At 41.5% G+C, this 26,357-nt stretch overlaps 1 protein-coding gene across 1 annotated transcript in view; it reads right to left on the bottom strand.

Moving 5' to 3' along the window:
- LOC306772265 (uncharacterized protein) overlaps positions 1 to 26,357 on the bottom strand; it is a 203,972-nt gene that overhangs the window by 72,839 nt on the left and 104,776 nt on the right. The window contains 10 exon segments of the mRNA XM_079261679.1: positions 1,197 to 1,385; positions 4,452 to 4,610; positions 6,533 to 6,667; positions 6,874 to 6,985; positions 7,747 to 7,862; positions 12,970 to 13,089; positions 13,370 to 13,564; positions 17,701 to 17,841; positions 23,580 to 23,741; positions 24,953 to 25,015. Coding sequence (XP_079117805.1) covers positions 1,197 to 1,385; positions 4,452 to 4,610; positions 6,533 to 6,667; positions 6,874 to 6,985; positions 7,747 to 7,862; positions 12,970 to 13,089; positions 13,370 to 13,564; positions 17,701 to 17,841; positions 23,580 to 23,741; positions 24,953 to 25,015 — 1,392 coding nt within the window.

The following is a 26,357-nucleotide window of genomic DNA, read 5'->3' as shown; positions in this document are numbered from 1 at the left end:
GAAATTGTGTTTTTGTCTTTAAATTATGGAACCTCACATCCAGCAAATTAGAAGAATTTCTAAATAGCAAAACCTGATGAAGTTGTACTTCACACTGGGCTGAGACATGGAGAGATTCTGTTGTTACACTTCGGATGTCGCAGCAATAATGTTTATGTTGGACCCTTAAATCAGATAGTTACGTAACTTTATTCTCCCTGCAGTTCATATCGTTTACACCACAGTCAGTGAGATTCCAATGCCAACCGGCTGCATTATTTTGGTATATATGCACATGAAGTTGGCAAGTTATTTATTTATTTATTTTTTTTTTTTTTTTTTTTTAAATAAAAAAATAAAAAAATAAAAAAATAAACAATAAATTAAAAAAAAAAAAATTCAAAAAAAAAATTCAAAAAAATAATAAAAAAAAAAGAAGTTGGCAAGTTAAATCACTGTAGTACCACTCCACTATGAGCGTTTCCTTAGCAACATGTTAATCAAATAGGTCAGATCAGCCAGCTTTGGCAGGTGAATGAGAGAAACGCGCTGTAGCTTCGCAACGCGTTGTGGTGTCCTAGACTCTGCATCGTGCATTAAAACCACGTAATGCACGGCTTCTTGTTTAACTTTTACTTATTTGATTCTAGTTTTTTTTTTCTAGTAGTGGTGTAACAACTGGTACATGTTAAGCAAGAGAACACTCACTCTGATGCACCGTTCCACTGCGTGCAGTTAGGCTATATTTCAAGTCGCTCATGTCCTCTTATGACAAACCTGTAGTTTGCATTTCATTACTGTTGTAACCAACAACAAACAACAAAGTAAAACCTAAAAACTAAATAACTTCAAGACTTGCAGACATGTATTCAGTCCAGATATCCATTTTGCTGTCAGTGTCAGTAAGCAGAATCAGGGTTCCCACTGAAAAAATGGTGGCGCTGCAAGAATGTGCAACACACAAAGGGGCTGTTGGATTTGTCTATAGAGTGCATGAGGTTGCTCCATGCAGCATATCATTTTTTGTAACTTATTAGAAAATGGACCAGCAGTCAGATAATTACAGGTAAAGTGTGCATGCAACTCTTTAAGGCATCTCTGTTTAGCAGGAAAAAAATGATTGAACAATAAGCTACATGGAAAAATGAATTTTTTTAGGGCTGCTGTATAAAACGCAGACAGAACTCATGTGAAATGCCACATTGCTAAAATCTGACCTGTTTCTCTGCAGTGCCCAGCTGGATGTTCTGTAGCTCCTTCTCTCTCCTGGTCAGAGTAGCCTCGACAACAGGAAGGATTCTGCACAGACACTCCACACACCGCTGACACCACTCTGACCCCATGTTGACCTTTGAGCCCTTAGAGACCAACTCACTGCCCAGGTTGGCCAGCTCTGCTGACAGACTCTGAAAGGGAATCAGAAGCTTCTTACTGAGTTTCTGTTGCAAACAACAACTTGATAGAAATTGGAATAGGACATTTTATGTTGCTCGCTGGCCCTGCGATGGACTGGCGAGCTGTCCTGGGTTTACCCCGCCTTTCCCCCAAAGACTGCTGGGATAGGCTCCTGCTTCCCTGCAATCCTCAATTGGATTAAGCGGTTAGGAATATAAATGACTGAATGAATGTTGCTTGCGTGTTTCCAAAAGAAAATGTTTTTTTAATGTGAGTATTTTTCTTTTAGAGCTAAAGAGTGTTTGGATGTTAACAATGTTCTAAAACAGCACAATTACTAACCAAACCAACATCTTAATATCTGGTTCAATAACAGAAGTATGTTGAGCTGAATGCTAATGCTAATGCACTGAAACTAAAACATGTTGTCACCAAGCGGCAACCTCCGGCGGTAAAAAGTGTAGCCTATGCGGAAGTGCATAAAACTGCAGTTCCCCCTTCATCCACTAGGGGCTGCAAAACAGAACGAATCTCCATAGACTCCCATGTTAAAAAGACCAACTTCACAGCAGGAATAAACATGTTTACAGCAGAAATAAACATGTTTACAGCAGAAATAAACATGTTTACAGCCTGGTTCAAAAATCAATTTTAGGTTTAATAGGTCAGGTTCACCTTCAGGACAACTGTGGGGGGAGTGAATTTTAATTTAGCCACATGCGTTGGAACAGGTATACATAGAAAACCTGCAGGACAGCGGGTGGCCCTTGAGGACCAAAAAATTGAACTCCTGACCTGGCAAACTATAATTAAACTTTTTTTTTTTTTTCCCAAAAACTTGAGTAGTTTAAATTTACTCCATGACTTTTCCAAAACCTTCATTAATCTAAATACTTTCCATGACTTTTCCAAAACCTTTAGCAACTTAGACACAATCCATGGCTCTCCACTGTAGCACTAGGTGTTGGCAGCAAGCTGGAGTGTTTTCTTTGTGATACAAAGGACTGTTTTTCAGAAACTGCTGCTCACATGACATCTCTTGTACTTTGGACTCTTTCAAGTCTTATTGTGATGAGATTACCTGCAGAACCAACTGATTAACTTTCTAAAAAAAAAGATAATCAGTGAAATAACTCCAAATCCCAAACTGAAAAGGAAGCGAAGAGGATGCAGAGCAGGAGCGAGTGAAGATCGGAGAAAATTCAAACTTTCTTCTAACTGTTCTGATGGTAACGTGGGATTGCTAGTAAACTAAACTGATCAGCTTGACGTCATCAGCGTTATCAGCTAATTTAGTTTTCCCCTATTTGTTATTTTGTTTAGCCAAATCACTACATCAGTTTCCCTCATGTGTCATTGTGTTTGGTCTCTTTTTCTCACTTGAGTTTGATTTGTTAAAGCTAAACTTTTGAGTATTGTTATGTTTAGCTGGCCTCTTTTAAAGTCTAGCTAGTTAATCAATTTCTTGAATTACTTTTTGTGTCTTTGCTGCCTAACTGCTTGAGCCAGTGCTGATCACAACAAGGCAGTCAGCTCTAAGCTAACGGCAGGTTGAGTTGCAGTGCTTTTTAACCACCATGGGAGCCATCCTCAAAATGTCACTCTAAAGGTCACTCAAAAGAGATTTAATTGACGGTACTGATGATAAAATTAGAATTACATTCTAATGCAGGGAACTTAAATCCTGGCCCTTGAGGGCCAGTGTCCTGCAGGTTTTCCATGAGTCCCAGCTGCAACAAATGTGTATTTAGCAGACATGTGCAGAGCTTCTCTGAGTCTGAGTCAGGTGTGTTCCACCAAGGTCACTTGGAAAACCTGCAGGACACCGGTCCTCGAGCACCAGGATTGAGGATCGCTGCTCTAATAGTAAGTGTGGCCAAAAGTTAACGTGTCAGTTAACTTTTGTGTTTCGTGCATCACTTGCACTTGTGAAAACTTTTCATCCCTGTTATCTCTCCGGGTGTTTTCAAGTAGCTGAAGTGGAGATCCGCCTACCCAGGGTTTTATTGGCTGGTTCAAATTTGGATGCTCCAATCAGCACTCGAGCTCACCCTTTAAAAGAGCAGCACCTGGAGGCCGTCACTCTCTTCTGTTTTGTCTTAGTTTGTTCATGGCATGGTGGGACAGGTATGTGGCTCTGGTTATTAGATCAGTTAGGTAGGAGTTTCTTTGGTTTTGTTTTGGTTTACAGGTAGAGTCTGAGTTAGGCCTCGTTTTGTTTTATTGTTTTCTTTGATTTTGGCACCGCCTAATGTCCCATCCTCTCCCACAGGTTCCATAATCCTGCCACATCCAAGACCTGCAAATAAATGTTACAATCCTCTATATTTGTCTTGTCTCCATCTGTGGTTGTCAGGTTGCGCTCCTCTCAGGGGACGTAACAATCAGCTAGCTTAATTTAGCTTCTCCTAAACAGAAAATAAAGAGAGACGTATCCTGCAACGTTCTGAAGCTCATCAAGAGCTTACTACCATTGTTCTCAATAAACGTGGCAGAAAGATGTAAAAAAGTTTGCACAACATGCAAAGAGCTAACTTAGCAGTCTGATAACAGAGAGTGGGTTTTACATTCACACTGTTCTTTCGTCATACTCCAACCAGCAGGTGGATTTGTGTCTTTCTTCTGTAGCGTTCCCTTTCCCGCTTTCTTTTTCTCCTCCTGAGGATGTTTTCACCTTCTTACTATGTTCAGCCATGACAAACTATGGTTGGAAGAGGAGGAAAAAGTAGCACAAACTTATTACCCTTTAACTACAATTGTAGTCTGTTGTTACCATGATGTACCCAGTGTTACTACTAGGATATTACCTGGTTATTACTAGCAAAAAATATGGGGTACCGAGTATTATCCAGTTATTTTCTCACTGTTTCCATGAAAATACCAAACAATGACCCCATAATTAGAGCTGTAATGTGAAGTGCTAGGATAAATCTTTGATAATCTTTTACTTTTCCCTGCACTCTTCATCTCCTCCTTTCTGTTGATTTTTACCCTGTTTATACTAAATACGGGTTTTGGTGTCTTGGTGTGTTTTTCATTGACATTTTGTCTTTCTGAAACTGATGGAGTTGTCTTACCTGCATCTGCAGAAGCCTCAGCTGAGTATTGTCCTCATGTGTGGTCTCAGCAGGTGAGTGCAGCAGATCATGGATAGAGGACAGGGACAGAGACGCTCCATGCAACACGTGAAACAAAGTCTTGTCAGAAGCCTGCTGGATGTCCTCCACGGGAGGAGCCTGCAGGAAAGTAAGTCAAACTGTGACACAACGTTCCTGTCACAAGACGAGGCACCACACCTCTTCATCAGCTCACATCCTCTGTTTATTACACTCCATCTTCCATGTTTGTTTCCCTTCACCTTGTCTTGTCGTTAAGTGTGATGTCAAGTTGTGCATCTTATGGTAGGTGACAAATACGGAAAAACAAAGAAAAAACAACTTGACAGGGAGCAATTAAGTCTCTGCACTTTTAAGTCTAATCTCCAAACACAGGGGTCACCCTGAGTGTCTTTGGGCATGCATGGTACTGGACTGATAGTGGAACAATACTGGACTGACTTAATTTTAGTTTAAACATTACCCTAAACTCCTAAATAAATAAACTGCCCATACTGTATTTACATTTTCAAGATGCAGAAATTATCTTTTTTTTAAAAATGTAAAAATATGAGTGCAATATGGAAGCCGAGAGCGAGATAAGAGCTTCGCCATGATCTTCTTCTTTCCCAACACATCAGCTGGTGGATCGAAGGGTCATCCCAGTATGTGTGCTGATGACAAAAGGAGGAGCGTCCACCACTGATCAGCACATGTGATATTTCTTCTGCCAGGTCTGCACCAGGGGTTAACACGGGAAGGGATTTTCACTCCTGTCCCATCCGAGTTGATTTAGTCTTAGTTGATTTTATGTTGACTTTTATTAAATGATTCAATTCTGCCAACCTGATCGTCATTACTTATACCGTTGCGTTGTAAATTCATATTAATTTCTCCGCAGGTATTTGCTATTACTATTACCTTTCTTATTTCAATTCTGACGGGGAAGCAGTCTTGGTTTCTGGGAAATGTAGTTCTTTTTGACTCGGGCTACAGTGTAGGACTATTGAGTCAAAACTGCAAAACGGAGGCGCCTGTCTTTTTTCCTTTTTCTGTTGTCGGTTGTTAGTTAGTTGGTTCCCGCTCCCATCTGCTCCCATTACATTTTTATCTTTTACCGTCCCAGTCACGTGATTAATAGACTCCCATCCTGTGGGAACGTTAATCAATCAGATGCAACACAGTAAAACTTGTCGTCTCCCACAAACAATCTCAGTTTTGTCAAGACAAGCAGACGAATGATGCCATTATCACGGGAAAACAATCCTCATTTTCTTGGCTTCTGTAGGGCAAAGATTTTTTTTTTTCTTCTGTTTGTCCTGCTTCTAATTTTAACCCAGCTTGGAATTTATCCATCATCTCCATTTGAGAAGTCTGTAGGTCATAATGGGCTTATCAAATTATTCAAAAAATCAAATTAAATTCAATTCTAAAGAAACTGCACATGCTTGTATGACCTGCAGAACATGGAGTTTTAAAAAAGATATGAGTTAAACTTTCATTCAAAGCATTTTTTTATTTAAACTTCTTTTAATTTCAACATTTTGTTGTTTGTTTTAATGCTCTCTGCATCTCCCTGTAAGGCTTTACTGTTTTTCTCTCAAGCACTTTGAATGGTCTTTTACACTTAATGCTCAATGCAAACATTGAACATTTGAACCAGTTTAGCCTTTCACTCAGCATCAACGCTGGAAAGTCTGACAGTCAGAGTGGAAGTGGAAAAATTCTTAAAACAGAAACATTTACGTGGAAAATTGAATTTAAAAATTAAACTCCACAAAAATTAAACTCCACAGCTGAACTCCACAGTGTTTTCTTTCTGAGCTCATCAGTTTTATGACCAAAACAGGATGAATTCAGCCAAATTAACTAAATATACAGAAAAATAACAACTAAATGTAAATTTGTATATGAAAAAAAATTAAATAATGGCAGAGTGTAAATTACACATAACATAAGACTTCTAAGAAGAACGTCCACTCAGTTTCATGTGTGGTTTGAAAGGAAACCCACATTTTACAACTCGTGTTTTCTTATAAACAGCCATGATAACTTCTCCTCACCTGATTCAGAAGCTCTGCAGATGTGTGGCCCAGTTCTCTCAGCTGGCTGATATAGGTCTGGAGCTCTTTCAGGTTTTTTGTACCAATCATGCTTCCCGCTGTTCCATCACTCCCCTTCATAGATGAGTCTGTCACCTTGAAAAAGAGAGAGAGAAAAAGAGTAACATCAGAAGAAAAGTGGAAGACACTGCAGGAGTTCACATAACACCAACAAGACAACAAAGTGGCTTCTGCTCAAAGAAGGTGATAATCAAGCATGGCAAGAACACCAATTTTTCTTTTCTTTTTTGTGTTTGAAAAGTGATAATAAAGCCCTTCAGCTTTCATGATGAAGGCCTTACCTCAGACAAAGGAGGCATCCAGCGCTCCTCCAAAGCGAGCAGCTGGCTGTGAAGGCGATCCCACTTCTTCTGAGCAGAGTCCTCCTCCACATCATCCTCAGCAGGAGGCAACCTGCAGCGAAAATTAGAGCTCAGCTTCTTTCTTTCCTGCTATTCATACATGCCGTAGTATAGTAGTCTATACTAAATCTAATTTAGTGATATAAGACACAGTTTCTTCATTTAATTGAGTTGAAGAAAAAGAACAGAACAAACAAACAAATCGATCCTGGAGAAATTAGAGCACTTTTCTGTTGAACAGTGGGACCAAATACCTGTCAACAGGAGCAGAAGTCTGATTGACAGGAAAAGAAAACCATTTATCAGCGTGGCTTGTGACAGGAAAACACTGCCATTTGCTGGAAGCATATAAATGTGACTCTTGAGCAGTGGAAGGTCATGTGATCTGATGAGTGCAGAGTGGAAGTAGAGAGGCAGATGGAACGAGCCATTGGTCGATGATTTGGGTCATATCTAGGTTTACTAACATAAATACCGTAACGAAGCACCAGGTTATTCTATTAATGCATTTTTTCTTAATGGCCTATTCCAGGATGGCAATCCCAGGATTCCTGGGGCTAAGCAGACCACCAGAGACCTAAACCTCCCAGACAATCTTTGGCATGTGCCGAGGTCCAACTCTCCCATCACCAATACAAGATCTTGAAAAAAATGAATGCTGCTCTGGACCAGATACATGCGACATTGCAGAAGCTTATGAAAACTACGTTACGGAGAATGCTGCCATAATCTGACCTAAAGGAGATCCAACAAAGGTTTAGACTGACATTATTTGGATGAGCAGTGTACTATGTAAATGAGAGAGTATGTTACCTTGGCAACGGCTGGCTTTGGTCATCCAGGTCTGGGGTGTAAAATCGAACTCTGATGCCCTGCTTGGCGATGGCCTGAGCCAGCCCCCTCTGCTCTGTCAGTTCCTGTTCCAACTCCTGTAAAACATAATCACCAGCTACGTTATCATGTCCACAAAAATATCCAATCAGTCAGTCACACAGCAGCAACTCAGTGCATTTAGTCATGTTGACATGGTGAAGATGACTTGCTGAACTTCAAACTGTGCTTCAGAATGAGGAAGAAAGGAGGTTGGAGTGGCTTTGGATGCAGCATGGTTCTTGATACCAGACAGGCTTGTCCAGTATTTCAGAAACTGTTGCTTTACTGCAGATCAATTAAAAAAATCTTAGGTGTTACTTTAGACTCTGGAATGAATTTTAACAGCCACATCAAGGAGATAACCAAATCAGCCTTTTACCGCCTAGGAAACATGCAGAATACGACGACTCAGAATGATTTAGAATAACCTATTCATGTGTTTTTTGAGGTCTGCTTGGCAACTGACTTCTTACAGGTCTCTAAATTATCTGTAAGAAAACCGAAGCTCAGCCAGAATGTTGTAACTCATGTCCTCACAAAGATCAAAAAAAGGAATGTATGCTCTGGATGAGCAACAAAGAACAGATTTTAAAATGTTTCAGCTGGTCTACAAGGCTTTGAATGGTTCTGGTCCAAAACACAGCAGTCAAAAGCAGACATCAAAGTATGCACTATAATAACTTACAGATCTATAAAGCTCAGCTCTGTGTTCAGGCTTTGGACAATCAAATCTTTGACTGGCCTTTTAATTTATTAGGGAAAGAGGGAAGGCATGGTTTGATTGGCTGTTCCATAAATGTAAATGCACGTACATATCTCTTGTTCTGACGTTGCAACAATCCACCGATGATGGTGAAATATGATTGTGTTCCAGGATGTGTGTAACTGTTCGGTCGAGGGAGCTCAGTGTGTATGAGTTTGAGCCAGTGTTTGTGCACAGCACACCGTCAGGTGATCGAGCCTGAAAGATAAGAATGTTGAACGGAAGTGCTGTCCACCCTCTTTTAACGGATTCCACTGAAAATATGTTGTTTTTTTTGCCTGAAAATGCATATTTCTTCACAATATGAAGGAAATCGGAGAGGACGTGCGATGGTTGGTTTCTATAACAACATAAGAAATTTGGCCATGAAAAAATCTAAATGCAAACCTTTTTAATTCTTGAAGATTGTTCCTGAAATTTCTTTGTTTGTTCCTGTTATTATAATAATTTCATTCTGGTTTATAGAAGATTTCTGTGAGCATTAATGCAGAAAAACACTGCTACAGGGTGATGGTCAGATCCACTATGTCCCTCTCTCGGAGACCTGGAGCTTCATCACAAACTGAATGCCCAATGGGCATCAAATGCACATTGGGCATTCACAGTATTGAGATTCTCTTCTTTAAAATGATTACTGTGAATGACCATTGGGCAGAAGTTTAACCTTTTGCATCTTTTTGTAAATGTGCTGATTACATACTGGTGGCAAAGGCATTCCCATCCTAATGGCAAAAAAAAAAATAAAATAGCGTTCTTTCCACCAAGGGCTGTTGTGGTGTACTGGTAAAATGCATTGCCTTTTGTTTAAAATGCTGTTGGTTCAAATCGAGCTGCTGGATCTTTATTAAGCATATCTGATGGTTGTATTTCTACTCCTAATGCTTATGATGACAAAAGGAAACTAAAAAAAATATTTTGTGCCACTCCACCCATTTAAATCTTAAGCTTTCTGCTGATTACAAACTGCAGGAAGTTTACAGAAAACATTCCAATTCCAATGGTAAAAAAAAAAAATTGACTCCTCCAAATAAGGCATTCACAGTAGCTGTTCTGCAAGAAGAATTTCTAGTTATTATTATTCCATCAATTTTGCCAGGGTGCAGTTGAGAACTTAGCGAGTTCAGTGGTTAAATAAACCAGCTTTTGTTCAGATGTTCATGAGTTCAAATCCTGATGCTGTACATTGATAAATCAAGTCGGATAGTTGTCATTCTTCTCCACATGGTTGTGCAATTGCATATCAATCATTCAGCATAAGTGAGCATTAGCAGTTGCTCTTCTGCAATATTTCTTAAACACTAATTGTGTTCTTCAACCAGTGTCTGTTTGGTACAATTTTAATCAGCATAGTCATAGTTAGGGTCAGCTAAGACTTTTTTGCAATTTAAAAAAAAAAGTGTGTGTGTGTGGCGGTGGGGGTGGTGGTGAAGGGGGGGGGGGGGGGGGGGGTAACTTTGTTACATCAAGTCAACTCAGTACCTCTCTTTTGCCATTTTGTCACTTCATCCATTCAATTGAACTGTCATCATCATTCAGGAGATATGTGCTACAGCTTCTGGTCCTCCTATCGTTTCATTTTATTTAGTTATTCTGATTTTTGCTAAACATTCAATTCAGTCTTGTGATTGGACAGATATTCAGCTCAGGCATTGGTCAGTTTTGTGCATAATGGGCAACAAAGGGCTTCAACAGGAATTAATGGTACATTGCTGCCCTATTAATACTAAAAACTTTCCATGTTGCTCCTCTTTGGTAGTGTCTCCAAACAGCCATGTGCACACAGAAACGCTTCTACATGTAACTCTGACCTGTGCTGTTTAAAATTATTGAACTTTACATACATTCATGGTGGAACTTTACTTCTTACTGAAGCTGCTTCCATTCACACTGTGTCAAATTACTCAATTTCACACATTGCTCCCAGCTGTGTGGTGCAACTAGCAATGTCTGCTTTTTATTAACTAAATCAGCATACTTAGTATCAACTAAGACTATTTGTAATTTATTCAAAAAAGAAATAGAGGGCCTTGGTATATCAAGTCAGCTTTTAATAGCACCTAAAATGAAAAGTGCTCCCTTTCATCATCACTAGATGACACTCTAAGACCAGAAATTAAAAGACCGTGTGCTTTTCAGTCTGTGGTGCTTTTCAGTTGACCAACAGGTCAATGGCAAAACACAAATAAAATACTGCCAGGGTTCTGCTAAGTCTTCTGATGGTGTCGTGGTTTAATGAAAGGGCTGTGGTTGGGAGAATCACAGGTTTGATTTCTGGTATTGCATCATGTAAAATAGCAATGCTTGTTCTCCTAATGGTTACACTTATATTCAGAAAACTATGGTTTCAAGCTTCTACATCTGTTGTGCTACTTCGCTCATTCAAACATTAAACGTTCCAGCTCAATCTGATAGCTTTTACACTGTTTATAACTATCTTTAGCTTCTTCACAGCAGTTTAGTTCAACCTTTCCCTTTTAGCAATCCTGCTGATTACACGCTGATGGAAGTTCTAAAAAGGCATTTCTATGTCAATAGCAAAACTCTTTAATAGTTCTGCCAATATCTTGAACATCCTCTTTTCAAAAGAATTTTTTTTTGCCTTTTTACACACTTGTATATCTTCGCAGAATGGTGGCCTAGTGGTTATGAGAATGGGCCTTTGTGCTGGATGTTGTAGGTTTGAATCCAACAAGTAACATTTCACTGAATATTTCTGCACAATACAACTTATCAACTCCTTCCACATTTTATTCTTCAAGAAATTATTACTCTCTTTCTCTGCAATTTTCATCACTTCAAAATAAAATTCTTTGGACTTCTTTTATACTTTATCAGATTGGACAAATGCTGCACATCTGCTAGCTGCTGGAATGTGATGCCAGTAATTTCAGTGACATCTTCTGTTTTTTTGCATCATACATCAGTAATTACACATTATTGCTTTCACACCTGCTGTTATGTAATAACAGCAAATTTTTTTAGTTGATTTTCAGTTTACTAGTACATATGTTAAAGTTTGTCCTGACCTATTTTATGGGCCCTATGTTGTGCCTGGCCTTCCTGGTTCACCTGTTCCATCACCAGATAAACACACCCCTGTCTTCAATCCTCCCCATAAAACCAGCTCAGGTCCCCCTAGCAGTCACCAGTCTGTGGTCGAACTCCTGTTCCTGATTCCTTCCTGTACCTTTGATAGAATGAAATTGTTCAAGCCTCCTGCAGCATGAGTCCTCACTCGGAAAACAAGGTAAAGTTATTATCAAGGAAAAATGTCTTGTTGCTTACGTGAATAAATCCAAAAATACTTTTTTTTTCTAAAAATCCTTCTTCCATCTGCTTTTTAGAATTGTTTTTAAAATTGTACTTTTTTAAATATTTAAAAGGTCTGGCAGCTCCGTATCTGTCTGAGCTCCTGCACTGTCATCGTCCTAGTAAAGCTCTGCGATCTAAAGACATGATACTGTTAGCAGTCCCCAGAGCTTTTTCTATAGCAGCTCCTAAACTCTGGAACGATCTCCCTCTTTCTCTTTAAAGGTCTGCCAGAACTTTAAGTCTCTTTTAAAAACTCATGGTTTCCCACTGGCTTTCAAAGATGCATAATTTAACTTTATGACCTTAAAACTCTGCGTTTTGGACTTGTTTGATGACACAGTGACATATATCATGTGTATTTTCAGAGCCCAGCAGCATCCAGAGCCTGAGAAACTGCATTATACAACTTTTACATCTGGGATGCTACATGATGTTGTAGCAGAGTTTTGCAACATCACTGATTCATCAAAGAAAAGCAAGAAGATTAAAAAAGAGAAAGGGACAAAACAAGAGTCATCGTAAGACCATCTTTTGCTGGCTGAAGAGAGTTAGGTAGGATGCAAGATGCTGAATTAGCTGGGAGGGATGTGACAAGAAAATGGCATAAGTTCTGCAGTGGTTCTTTAACTCAGACAGCATGACAACTAGGCCTGGCTTCCGATGTTGTTGTTTACAATCTATTTGTTTGTTTTATGCCTTTTTTAAAAGCATGTTCAGCACTTTGGTTGCCTCTTGGTATGGAAAGTAGCTTTATAAAGTTTTGTTTCATTTAAACCTGGAAGCAGATGGTCTGTAGCAGAAGAAGACCACGCCGGGTGCCACTCCTGTCAGCTAGGAGCAGGAAACTGAGGCTACAATTCACACAGTCTGGACCCCTCAGCACCCCTCAGTACCACCATGACATGGTTTAACCAGCACAGCCTACCTGAGTCCTGCTGCTGACCATGTCCATCCCTTTATGAGCACAGTGTAGCATCTTCTGATGGAAACTTCCAGCAGGATGATGCACCATGTCACATTGCTTTTATTCTTTGTTTGCTTTCATTTAAACCCAACAAAATGTGCAATTAATACAATGCAGCAAATACCTTCTGCTGTTGCAGGCTTCTCTGTCTGAGAAGTTTATTTCTTGATGAAGAAAAGATCTCCTGAACACTGCTGCTGCGCTTCAGCTTTGACTCGAGGTGGTGCCCTTCTGGAGGAACGGACTTCTCAGCCCAAACAGGGATGAAAAGATAAAACATTCATCATTTCACAATAAACATAAACTGGTCAACTCCATAACACACTGGATTAGATGGGTGGAAGGTATCTGATGGTGATGATAGGTAGCCTCCACACTGATGATGAAAAATAACATTGTAAGTCATGCAGACTAGTTTCATCAAGCTAGGATGCATATGTAAACCCTTTAAGGGGTTTAAGTAAACCGACAAGGAGGCAGAAAATCCAAACAGGAACTTTTTCTACATGCTAACATTCACTGACTTTGGGGAGGTGCTCCAGCGTCTCCTCATTGCTGAGCATGTTCTCCTCCTCGTGTCGGCTGTGTAGCAGCTGCTGGAAGGAGACCAGGTTGCCTTTCAGGACCTCCAGTTTGGAAGCCAGAAGTTCGGCTGCATCTTGCTGGTCACTGAATGCTGACAAGCTGGCAACCTTCTCCTCAATCTCCAGAAACATTTCCTAAACATCAACACAAAGAGTCATCAGTCCATTCATCTATAATCTTCTTCCATTTTTCTTAAGCGTTTGACAAAGTCATGAACCCCTTGATGTGTTACAGTCTTTATCCATCATCTCACAGAGACCCCGACCCCACAGACCGCAGAAATGGTCTGAAAACCCTCCATGTCTCTGTTCCACTCTTGTTTTTTCTTTTTCTCTCGGACTTAAATATGAAGTGTTTTTTCTTGTTTGTCTGAGACAGACCCAGAGGTGATGTTTCTGAGAAGGTAGGCATCGAACCGCCTGCAAAGTGTGTTTCGCCTCCATCTGCCAGACACACCCTGACTTCACTTTGCATTTAGCTTTGTTCACACTTTGCAGTCTCTTTGGCTGCAGTTTCAACTTTCTTTGTGACGTCAAAGTAAAAACAAACAAGTGATTTAGTTGTGGAGGTACTGCGGTACTTCATGTTGTGTAGTTAGAAAAAGCATCTCTCACTGGGGTTGAAGAGGGTTGGAATGTTTCTACAGGGGTTTTGTTTGGCCACAAAACTTCATTCAAATGTAGGACAGGTTAACCTCTGAAACTTTAATGGAGGCTAAAGTTACGTTCTCAGGGTCAACAGCGTTACACGCTGGGCGATAGAAAACCTGCCACAGCTGAGCAGGGCGTTAGCAAACAGCATTCATTAGCAGAAGCAATCATCTGCTTTCCTGTCAATCAGATTAGCATGAAGAGCTACATTTAGCATTTCAGCTGAAAAAGAAAATTCCACATCTAATATAAAGGTATTTCTGCCTGAATGCAGGTAGATAAAACAAAATACTGGACTAGCATGAATGCAAAGACTAAGAGTGAAAACAATATGAAGAAGTGTGTGCAGGGCAGCATTCAGAGTTTGAGCTTTGCTAAGTTGGCTAGCACCTCTGCAGCCACTTGGTAAGCGTGTATTGCTAATTAGTCTGCAGATGTCTTAGTTTTCTGTGACTCTTTCTGTCCACAGTTATATTTATCATATATATTATCTAATGAGATCGCAATATGAATATAAAAAATTCAATATGCTGTCCTCTGGTTTTCTTCACTGTTCCTTACATTTAAAGGGTTCGACAACCCCAACTGCAGTGATGTTGGGACATTGTGTAAGACATAGATACAAACAAATACAGTCCTTTTTAACCTTTATTCAACTGAAGACACTACAAAAACAAGATATTTAATGTTGAAAGTGATAAACAGCCTTCAAAAGCTGGGACAGCAACAACAACAGACTAGCTCATCTGGAAAATAGTATGACATCACACACCATCTCTCTGTGTTGATTTCCAACCCCATGTTGTGTGTGCAAGATGGCGGCTCATGATCACATGTTAATTTGAACTTTCTTCAAACTTTTGTCAAGTATGGCTTCTATAATGGCTTTTAAAAGATGCAATGTCGAGCAACTTGCTTTCGAAACATAAAATTGAACCTGCTTCTGCTGTTTTGCCTAGAAAATATTTCTGTGCAAAGGAAGGAAAAATATGAAAGAGAATGCAGACAACATCGTGGTGCTGCTGAAGACTACTGAGGAACAATTATGTACAATCTGAAAATCTATCGATAAGCTGAAAGCATCTCCATGTTTTCTTTTTATTTTTTTAACTTGTTCTGTCCAACATCCTGACAGCAGAATGATGTTGTGGCTGCTGTGTTGTGCGAAACACATTTAGTCTTCCAAGAGGAGCCCGTGGATAATGAGGCTCCCCTTGGTTCTTACGCTTTATTTTTTATTTTATTATTGATGTCATAAGTCTGTTATTTCAGCTTTTATCTGCTGGACTGGACCAGAGGAAAATAGATAATAGAGGAAAAGGGTGAGGGAAAAAGATAGAAGAAAATGATGGAGAGAAAAAGAAAGAAAAACAGAATAGGGAAAAAAAAACTGAACAAAAAGTAGAAAACAAGCCACAGCAACTGTCACATCTTCTCTACAGAAGAACATCTTTTACATTTTTAGAGAATCAAGTATCTAAAGTTTCAAAGAAAGCACAACAGACATCCTGAGTGAAAAGCAAAAGTAACTACAAACATACTTCAACCATGTCCCGAGTGAGGCGGGGGACATTGAGTCCGAATGGGCTGTGTTCCGTGCCTCTATTGCTGAGGCGGCCAGTCGAAGCTGTGGCTGTAAGGTCGTTGGTGCCTGTCGTGGCGGTAATCCCAGGACTCGTTGGTGGACACCAGCAGTGAGGGATGCCGTCAAGCTGAAGGAGTCCTATCGGGCCTTCTTGGCCTGTGGGACTCTGGAGGCAGCTGATGGGTACCGGCAGGCTAAGAGGCTTGCAACTTCGGCTTCGAGGCAAAAACTCGGGCATTGGAGGAGTTCGGCGAGGTCATGGAGAGAGGTTTCTGGACGGCTTCGAGGAGATTCTGGTCCACCATCCGGCGGCTCAGGAGGGGGAAGCAGTGCTCCATCAATACTGTGTACAGTGGAGGTGGGGAGCTGCTGACCTCAACTCGGGACGTTGTGGGTCGGTGGAAGGAATACTTCGAAGACCTCCTCAATCCTACCAACACGTCTTCCGATGAGGAAGCAGAGCTGGTGGACTCAGGGGTGGACTCTCCTATCTCTGGGGCTGAAGTTGCTGAGGTGGTCAAAAAGCTCCTTGGCGGCAAGGCCCTGGGGGTGGATGAGATCCGCCCAGAGTTCCTTAAGGCTCTGGATGCTGTGGGACTGTCCTGGCTGACACGCCTCTGCAGCATCGCGTGGACATCGGGGGCAGTGCCGCTGGATTGGCAGACTGGGGTGGTGGTCCCCCTTTTTAAGAAGGGGGACCGGAGGGTGTGTTCCAACTACAGGGGAATCGCACTCCTCAGCCTCCCTGGTAAGGTCTATTCAGGGGTCCTGGAGAGGAGGGTCCGCCGGATAGCCGAATCTCGGATTGTGGAAAGGGAAGTCTGGGCTTCCCTGCTTAGGCTGCTGCCCCCGCGACCCGACCCCAGATAAGCAGCAGAAGATGAAGATGATGAACTACAAACAGCCGCACTGGGTATATGTGCAGGGATGTGGGTGTGTGTTATCGTGTGTGTGTGTGTGTGCTCCCACGTGCATGGGTGTGTCTTTACTACATATTAGGGATGAGTTATGTTCAGTGATCATGCAAATGCAACCCCACCCCCTCCCAGAGTCATGTGGATCTGAGGAGCAACGTGTGGTGGGTCAGACATTTGAGCTGCGGGTTAAATTGGTGTATTAATCAACAGCTGATCGAGGTGGTGAGAAAATACAAAGATGCATACGACATGTGGCGTGTCCCCACCACATGCACAACTCTGCACTACTGCTGGTTAAGTCTCAAACTTTCTGGCTTATAAAAGTAACTTTAATAAATTAATCTGATTATAATTTGACCTTAGAAGAAGATCAGTTTCCACTTTTTCATCTTTCTATTAGTTATTTTTCTTTTTATTGTTGATAATGTGTCAGTTTTCTTTGGTGTTTAACTTGAATGAATTGATAACTCTGGCAGAATAAAATGAAAGTAAATAAATCACGAGCACAACATCAAAACGGACAGTTATTGTGTCTGATATAACAAGGGCTAATTTTTTCTAGTTTTGTCTTATTCTAATAAAATATACAAGTGCATATAACATTAAACTCTTTAAATATATTTAGTCATATTTGAATTGGTTAAGTAAATTCTTACTGTTTAGTTGATTATTATTTATTCATTTGTTTATTTATTTATTTATTCATTTATTTATTTATTTATTTATTTATTTTAGGAAGAAGGAGAAGAAACAGTAAAATGTGACTGGAGCTTTGTGATATAAATCAATCAAACTTGATAAACAGGTTGGGTCGGGAGGCTGCAGGCATTATTCAGACAGCAGCAGACGTGCCTTCAGGTGGGTTCAGGTGACTAAAGCATGTTAAACCTCAGCAACACCGTCTGAGAGGGAAATCTGAACCCCTGAGCTGCTACGGTCTGCAACCAGCTCAGTGACCTACATGATGTGGACGTTCTGTACCTGGAGGAGAACTCTAACACCGGACTATCACATCAGACCACCTTAATGCTCAGCAGTTCATTCTGACACCAGCCCAGTTATACAGAGGAGACTGAAAACCCTGAAAGTGACCTCATCCTGGAGTGGGAGGAGCCTACCTGGCAGGTGAGGAGTTGCTGCTCCACACTGTCCTGCATGGTCGCAGCGTCTAGACGCCTCTGAGCCTTCAGCATCCACAGCTCCAGCTGGCCGATCCTCTCAGGACACACATGGAGGATGTCCAGCTCATGCTGGGATTCCTGAGACACAAACACAACTCAGTTCCAGACTGATAGAGACAGAAGTGGAGGAAGGACCTGAACAGCTTCCTTTACATCTATTAAACCTACTTCTCACACTTCCTGTCTGTTTCCTCTGACCCATTATCTTCTGTCTGTCTGGCTGGCTGGCTGGCTGGCTGTCTGTCTGGCTGGCTGGCTGGCTGGCTGGCTGGCTGGCTGTCTGGCTGGCTGGCTGGCTGGCTGTCTGGCTGGCTGGCTGTCTGTCTGTCTGTCTGTCTGGCTGGCTGGCTGGCTGGCTGGCTGGCTGGCTGGCTGGCTGGCTGGCTGGCTGGCTGGCTGGCTGGCTGGCTGGCTGGCTGGCTGCTTGTTTCGCCTCGGTACTCTTTATTCTCTGCCCCTCCCACATGTGACAGAAACCACTTCCTGGAGCAGTGCAGGGCTCCAGTGACAGAAAAGAAAGAGGCCTCGGGTGGCAGGGTGGAGCTGAGACGGGAGAGACGGCTGAGTGAAAAGTAAACACTGAACACACACCTTACTTCCTTAACTTGCTTAAAGGTGGAGTCCGTAAGATTTTCAATATTTAAAAAAAAAAAAAAGAACTACAATCATAATTAGATAGTTTTTATTAAACATGTAGGTTCCAGTCTGTCCATATTAGATGTGTTATTAAATTACAAGTTTAATTAATGACAAAGACCCTTCTTAAATGTTTGCCTACCAGTAAAAAATAACGTGCTTTTTGTCATTTGTCATTAATTAAACTTGTAATTTAATAGCACATCAAATATGAACAGACTGGAACCTACATGTTTAAAAAACTTTCTAATTATGATTGTAGTTATTTTATTAGTAAATTTATTTTGAAAATATTGAAAATCTTACATACTCCACCTTTAAAGCTGCTCATCGCTTCCAAATGTGTCCAGTTCCGTTTATTTTCCTCCTCTTTTTGACTCGTGCTGTCATGTTTCCTACATGGTGAAAGTTTAAACTCATCTAATATTACGATGTAATGTTAGCTGCACCTGAACATGAGAGTCCATAAGTCTGAGCACAACTAGAAGCATGAATACAAAGTGCTTCAAGTCTATGAAATCATCTCTTCTGAATACAACGAGGACACAACTTCAGTAAAGATACACAGAATATTAGCAAACAAGTTGATGAAGGGTTCAGACATAAAGGAGGTTAATAATGAACGTAACAAGAGATTATTTTTCTGGTAATGTTTGTCATAAATATTCCGTGACCTGTTTCCTGTCGCTGCCTGGATTTTACACAGAGATAAACTGATTGATAAAAAAAAAAATAGGAAGAAATCAGAGAAAATGTCCCCGATGTGACTGCAGTAAAAAACTATCAGAGTGAGTTAAAGCCACAATCTGCCCTCCTGCTCTGCTCGGCCACGCCTCTCATGTTTACCTGCTGCTGCCACCTGGTCACCTCCGCATGCAGCGTCACATCCGCTACCGTCTGCCTGATTGTCTTCGCCTTCATGCTGTGCACACCTTCCCCAACATTTCCTGCCTTCCCCGTCCGTCCAGGGCCGTCTGATTTCCACTCAACCTGCGACTATTTCTGACATCCTGCTAAATAAAGACTGCAATAACCTGCCAGAATCAGTTGTGCTGCTACTGGGTCCATTCCCACCCATTACAGCTGCACAATGAGGCATAGCAACCAACTAACCAACCATCCCCTTACCAGGGGCGGACTTACCATTAGGCAAAACTAAGCCGTTGCTTAGGGCCCCCAGTTCTTTAGGGTCCCATAAAACTTGTCATACACTTATTATTTATTACTTAGTTACTTATTACTAACAAAAATTATGTTTTTGATTAAAATGCATTAGCTAAACTGTCAGCAGAATGATTATTATATTATTATATATTGCTTCTCGGGGCCCCCCCTTCAGGTATGAAGGGCCGCACACTAACACCTGATGTGATCTGTTTGTGTGATGCGGTCAGTGAGTTGATCTGTAACTTAAAGAATGAGTCGTCACAATAAGTAATCAGTTCGTACCATAGAGTGAAGCAACCCTTCCCTGTCATTATACACGGTCCTCTCAGACAGCAAAGAGACTTTTACACTGGCTGTTTGTTAGCGACGCAAATAATATACAGAAGTGGAGTAGAAAGTGCAATATTTCTTTTATTTATTTACCATGGGGCCCCATGCCTACCTTTGCCTGGGGCCCCAAATCTCTTAAATCCCCCACTGCCCCTAACAGAAGTCTTTCACATGTGCAAAATGTTTTCTACATGTGTTTTGTAACCCCACAGAGGGTTCACATGTTAACATAAAATGCTCCAAAGCTGTACGTGACACATGAAGACACGTATGTAACATACGGTGCACATGGAAACATGGTTTTTGTTTTGGTCATGTTATACATGTTTAACAACATGAAATATAATCATGCATTTGCAAGCTCACACTGGACGAGGAATATATGTTTCACACAGCAGCATGGTGGTTAGCGGTTAGCGGTTAGCACAGTGGCCTCACATCAGGAAGGTTGCTGGTTCGAGCCTTGGCTGGCCTTTCGATGTGGAGTTTGCATGTTCTCCCTGTGAATGTGTGTTTTCTCCAGGAACCTGGGCTTCCTCCCACACACACACCACATACATGTTTGTTAAAGTGATCACTACTCATATGTTAGTTGCTCTGGATGAAAGTGTTTGCTAAATGACCACAACAGAGTAAAACATGGAAAACGGGGCTTTGGCACATTTTCCTATCAAGGTAAATCTGTATGAGCACATGTGGAACGTGAAACTTTAATGCAATCCCAAATCATTTCACGCGATCATATCTGGGTGATAAAAAAACATCTGCATACTAAATGTTTCACAAATACAAACTCAGAAAGGGTCACATGTGGATCATCTTGCGTACGTAGAAATGTGCTTTTAGAAAATTACATGCAAAATCCATTTGCTTACATGTGAAACCTGTTTTGTTATTTTAATCTTAACATGTGATCACACGCACACACACACACACACACACACACACACACACACACACACACACACACACTGTGAACAAACAACAGAAACAGTGCAACAGTCACAGATGTGAAATTGTGTGAACGTCGTTGCCATGCTTTCATATGTTTAGCCTAATTATTTTAGTCATTTATTGCTCTCTGTTTCTGTGACTGAACTTTTTACCCGTGCTGTATTTGTCCAGAGACACTAAAGGAATCCTGGTTGTGACCATACAAAGCTCCATGTAAAACCAGAGGATTTCACACGTGATGGTGTGGATGTTGTATGTTATTAACATAAAAAACTTTCCAATATTTCCACATGTGCAGACTCACACAGAAGAACCCATACTTTGCACATGGGAAATGGAGCTTTGGCACATTTTTACGGTATTAACACGGGAATCCATACGACCACATGTGAAACGGGTCACCACTCGGGTTCCTTGTGTAGTCCCACCGGTTCCATGAGATCATGTGTCTCGCCTGGATTTTTGCATGAATTTACATTTAACTATAACATGAAAACTATCCAAAACCACTCCTACCATGTGCAAAATGTGTTTCACATGCACACATTCCACAGGTCTCAGATGTGAAACATCTTTACTCTGTAAGGCATAGCAGGATTGTTATTTATGGTTAGTGTTGTTGAGCAGGACAGCTGTGGGAGAGTTAAGCTCATATTTGTTCCTCAGTCATGGCTCATGCTCTTCAGCGTGTGAGGGTTCAGCTCCGCTAAGTCAACGCTGTTTGCAGTGGAGGAATGTCTCTGCTGATTGTTTCTAATCTGGCATGTCTGAAGTCTCCATGTTTCTTTACTAAACGTATCCTGGTATGACGTGAGTTCCATGCATGTGTGTGTTGTGAATAACAACCAGGTCTTCAGTCCCAGTGAGGGGCTGACACAGGACAAGAGACAGATGAGTGGATCACTGTTGTGGGTTTATTTGCAAAAGAGTTTTTGTTTGGATTGCAAACAAAATAAGCAGACAGAACAGAAACAAAGCAGCGCATGCTATGTAAGATGTTTCTGCAGTTTCCAAGTGAAAACATCGGTTCTTCACAAATTACTTTCATTTCAGTTATTTAACACACAGATCGCTGCGACGGGATTCTTTAAAGACTTTGCATAAAAAATGTGAAATGCTGAATGGGGATGAGTTTACTTGTAGTAAGCACCAAACTAGACAGAAGCTTTTTCACTTGCCAGCAGCAGCAGCAGCATGTGAGGCTGTAGTCATGTCAAAGCAGTGCGTCTTCATGGCCAACAATCATCTCACAACCTTCTAAAGAATAAATGCTGCAGCAAAACATGTCCTGAGTAATGCAGGAGTTTTACTCGCAAAGCAGCTACGTAAAATAATAAATGTTCTATTTATTGCATCAAGTCATGTAAACAGTTCAGCTTATGTCAATACAAATGATAGCTGCATGTAAGCAATCAAACATTTGAACAGATCCGCTCTGCATTTGCAGGTAAATGAGGCAGAAAGTAACTGAAAAGATTATTGATCAAAAATGTTTATTACTGTAAATCAACATCTCCTGCATGACACATTATAACATAATTCACAATATTTTTCTCTGTGATGGAACATACTAAACAACCAGAACACAGGTCCATGCTTTGCAAGACAAACTATTAGAAATCATCCTCCAAACATGGTCAATTTCTTCCTACTTTCATACTTTGGTACATTCATAATCATCAACCTGCAGAGCGTCGGTGACTCTGCACCATCCTGACCACATGGCCCTAACCTCCGCCAGCGCCAGCAGTCCGGCTTGTAAACACACATCTTTGGTACAAATCGGCTTTAGTTTCATCACTTGTTTTATTAATGAAACAGGATTTTCTTGTTTCTGCTGATGCTTTTTAAATGTAAACTTTGCAGGTGACCACAAATGCATCAGCCAAGTGTGTGATCGGTGTGTGAAACGGCCGTGCACGACACTTCCACATGAACTCTACAGAAGCTCTTCAATGTCTTTCAGGATGATTGTTGTTTAAGCTGTAGTCAAAAAGGCAAATCTTACAAAAGAACACAAAGAAAAAGCTTCAATTCAGGTTCCTTCCAGTGATCACAGTTTTTTACTTTGTTTTAACACTTCTACCAAACATCCTCGCAGGCAGCACTCTGCAGTATGTACAGCAGCATGGGGAGCTGTTTCTGAATACAGCTGTGCTTTGGTTGCAGACAAAAGGGATTTCAGTCGGACAGAAGCAAGTTCCAGATGCTGCCAAGTTCAGGGGAGAAGCTTTGAAACGGAGGCTGGAATAAAGTTGGATTGAGAGGAATTTGGAGAAAATTCTTGACGGGATTTGTTTCCCAAATTTCATCTTTCGGTGTGGTCGTAGAAAAGGGCTGAAATGACGAGTGAGAAGGCTCAATTCAGGTCCAATCAGGTCAAACATGCTGCAATCTGGCTTCGATTCTTAATACTAAACTCTGACAACGTGTGATCTGTATGACGGAAGTGGCTGTAATGGACTGGCTTCAGAACTTAAAACAAACGTTATAAACTCCGGATTCTAGAAGAATTCTGGAGTCCATGTTAAGCCGAACGTCTGAGCCACCAGGGTTCCCTGCAGACAAACATGGCAACCCAAACTAAAAGAGTCGGATTTGTCTGATGACTCCGCCTGGAAAGGTTCAGTTCTACAGTTTTCCTACAAGCAGCGGCAGGTTCTATGGCTTCTCGGAGCATCTGGAGAGTTTGCGTGAAAAGAGGCGAAAGGAAGGTCGTGCTAGCAGACTATGCATCTCTGCTGGGACCGAGGGTCGGACTTGGAGAGGTTTTCGGTCGAGGTCGTGTTTATCATGCTGTCAGACAGAGCCTGAGTTTTGACTGTGCCCACAGGTTTTGATAAAGCTTCAGGTGGACTTGCTTCTGCGGTGTCAGTGGAGCCCTCAACATCCTGAAGAAACATCAGCAGGGTTAGCGGATCAGTCAGGTCAGTCAGTTACAGTAAAACAATCAACCTTTCAGTCTGACAGAGTTACTAAAACACTCTTTATTATTAAGGAATTAAGAAATAAAACGTTAAAGTTAACTTTGTTATGTTTTCAACCAGCTGGAAACAAACTGACACCAGTTCTTGTTAGATGATTCTCCCTCTGAAAATGATTCAGCTTCTATCCCTCTGGATCGTCCTATACTGGTGCCAGTTCCACCTGCTCTACTGTTTGTTACCGCCAGTGTCTAATCAGCCAATCACATGGCAGCATTTGATCCTGTGGACGAGGTGAAGACGACTTGCTGAAGCTCAAACTGAGCATCAGAATGAGGAAGGAGATGATTTAGGAGACTATGAAGGTGGTGTTGGTACCAGATGGAGAAAATATCCAGCGAGCAGCAGTGGTCTGGACCAAAACGCCTGGTTGTTGGAGGAGAACGGGCCGACTGGACCAGCAGCTCAGGCTTCTGCTGGTGGAACGGTGTGGGAGCAGTCTGCGCTCCTTAATACCAATGTAGTTCGGTTTAGACGCCTGTGGATTCCTGAATATTCCTACTCTCCACTGTGGAGCTCATAAACCGGCAGCAACATGCTGAGGAATGTTTGCAACAAGTTGTTGGATCTACATTACAGGGTCCCACCTGGTGCTAGCAGGTAGAAGGCATTTACAGAAATAAATGACACTAACAGAAAAGCCTCTGTGAAAGGTTGAAGCCAGAGTTAATATTCCTGGATATTTAATTCTAAACGCAGTGAGCAGTGATGGCAGGCAGATGGCGGGCCTCCCTGAGAAGCTTCTGTCGGAGGTCTTTCCTTCCTGTTAAAGGGGAGTTTTTCCTTTCCACTGTCACCTCGTGCAGTTCAGAACGGGGGGGTGGAACAGATCATGCTTTTATTTTCCTACTCCTCTTTTTGTCTTGACTTGATGGTCAAGATTCGATGCAATCTGTTGGTTTTCCTTAACCAGACTATTTATTATGAATTGGTTTGATTTCAGGTGTCAGTGAAGTGTCCTGACATGACATTGTTAAGTGGAGCCTTACAGATAAAGCTGAACTGATGAACCAGTCATAATAATCCAAATATGTGTCAGTCGGATCACATGACCATCATCAGTTTGGTATCAAAATGACTAAAACTTAGCAAAAAGATCCAGAGAGGAGAGATGTTACCTTTCTGCCCTCGTCAGAGCTTTGTCCAGCAGCTCCAGCCTCTTCTGTGACAAGCAGCGGTACCTAACACCAACAATGACAAATATCAAACTGCCTGTATTAACAAACAAGCTTTTAACGGCTAGAAGAGAAAACATTGATTATCTAAAATGAAACTATATAAAAGACTGTCTGCCAAACTGCAAATGTTGTTATATGCTGCTCTCTAGTGAAAGAAGAAGACCAGACTGAAGAGGAGCACTTAGGATCAGGAGAGGAAGAGGATGGCAGATGTAAGCCAGATGAAGGTACTCAGGACAAGCAGTGGAGATCGGAGGGACCCAGTGCAGAAATGCATCGTCCAGCTGTTAAACTGCAGCTGTGATTAGTAATCTCATCTGTTATGTAATTAGCTTTTCTAAAAAATTTGGTGTGCATCACGTGAAACCTGACCTCAGGTCACAAAGAGCTCGGAAAGCAGAGGAGTTGGTAGAAACAGCTTCCAGTGCGGAGAGAGAGGAGAGCTTCCCAGATCCACAGAAACACTCCGTCAGGCATGTTCTCCTCTCTCCTCCTTCTAGTTAGTGTCTGTAGCTTCTTCAGCCTGGAGCATGCACTCATGCTCCAGGCTGTTGTCATGGAAACATGCTCAAGTGTGACGTGAAAATAAACAACCGTCGCTGACGCTGTAGGTTTGTTGGCTGTGAGGATATTAAAAACCTGAACACCAGTTTGAACATGAAGTTTTAGTAGATTTTTCTGCAGAAACGCCGCCTTCAATCTATTTGCATCTATAACGGTTTGTACATTTTGGCTGCAAGATTGAGAAATATTCTAATGTTTCATCCATCCATCCATCATCCATCATCCGTCCATCCATTATCTGTCCATCCATCCATCCATCCATCCATCATCCATCCATCCATCCATCCATCCATCATCCATCCATCCATTATCCGTCCATCCATTATCTGTCCATCCATCCATCCATCCATCCATCATCCATCCATTCATTATCCATCCATCCATCCATCCATCATCCATCCATCCATCCATCCATCATCCGTCCATCCATTATCTGTCCATCCATCCATCCATCCATCCATCATCCATCCATCCATCCATCCATCCATCCATCATCCATCCATCCATTATCCGTCCAGCCATTATCTGTCCATCCATCATCCATCCATTCATTATCCGTCCATCCATTATCTGTCCATCCATCCATCCATCCATCCATCATCCATCCATTCATTATCCATCCATCCATCCATCCATCATCCATCCATCCATTATCCATCCATCCATTATCCGTCCATCATCCATCCATCCATCCACCCATCCATCATCCATCCATCCATCTATCCATCCATCCATCCATCATCCATCATCCATCAATCCATCTATCCATCATCCGTCCATC

This window comes from Telmatherina bonti (assembly GCF_933228915.1).
Source record: "Telmatherina bonti genome assembly, chromosome: 22".
Lineage (NCBI taxonomy): Eukaryota > Metazoa > Chordata > Actinopteri > Atheriniformes > Telmatherinidae > Telmatherina > Telmatherina bonti.
The sequence above is the reverse complement of the archived record's forward strand: the minus strand, read 5'-3'. Positions and strand labels throughout refer to the sequence as shown.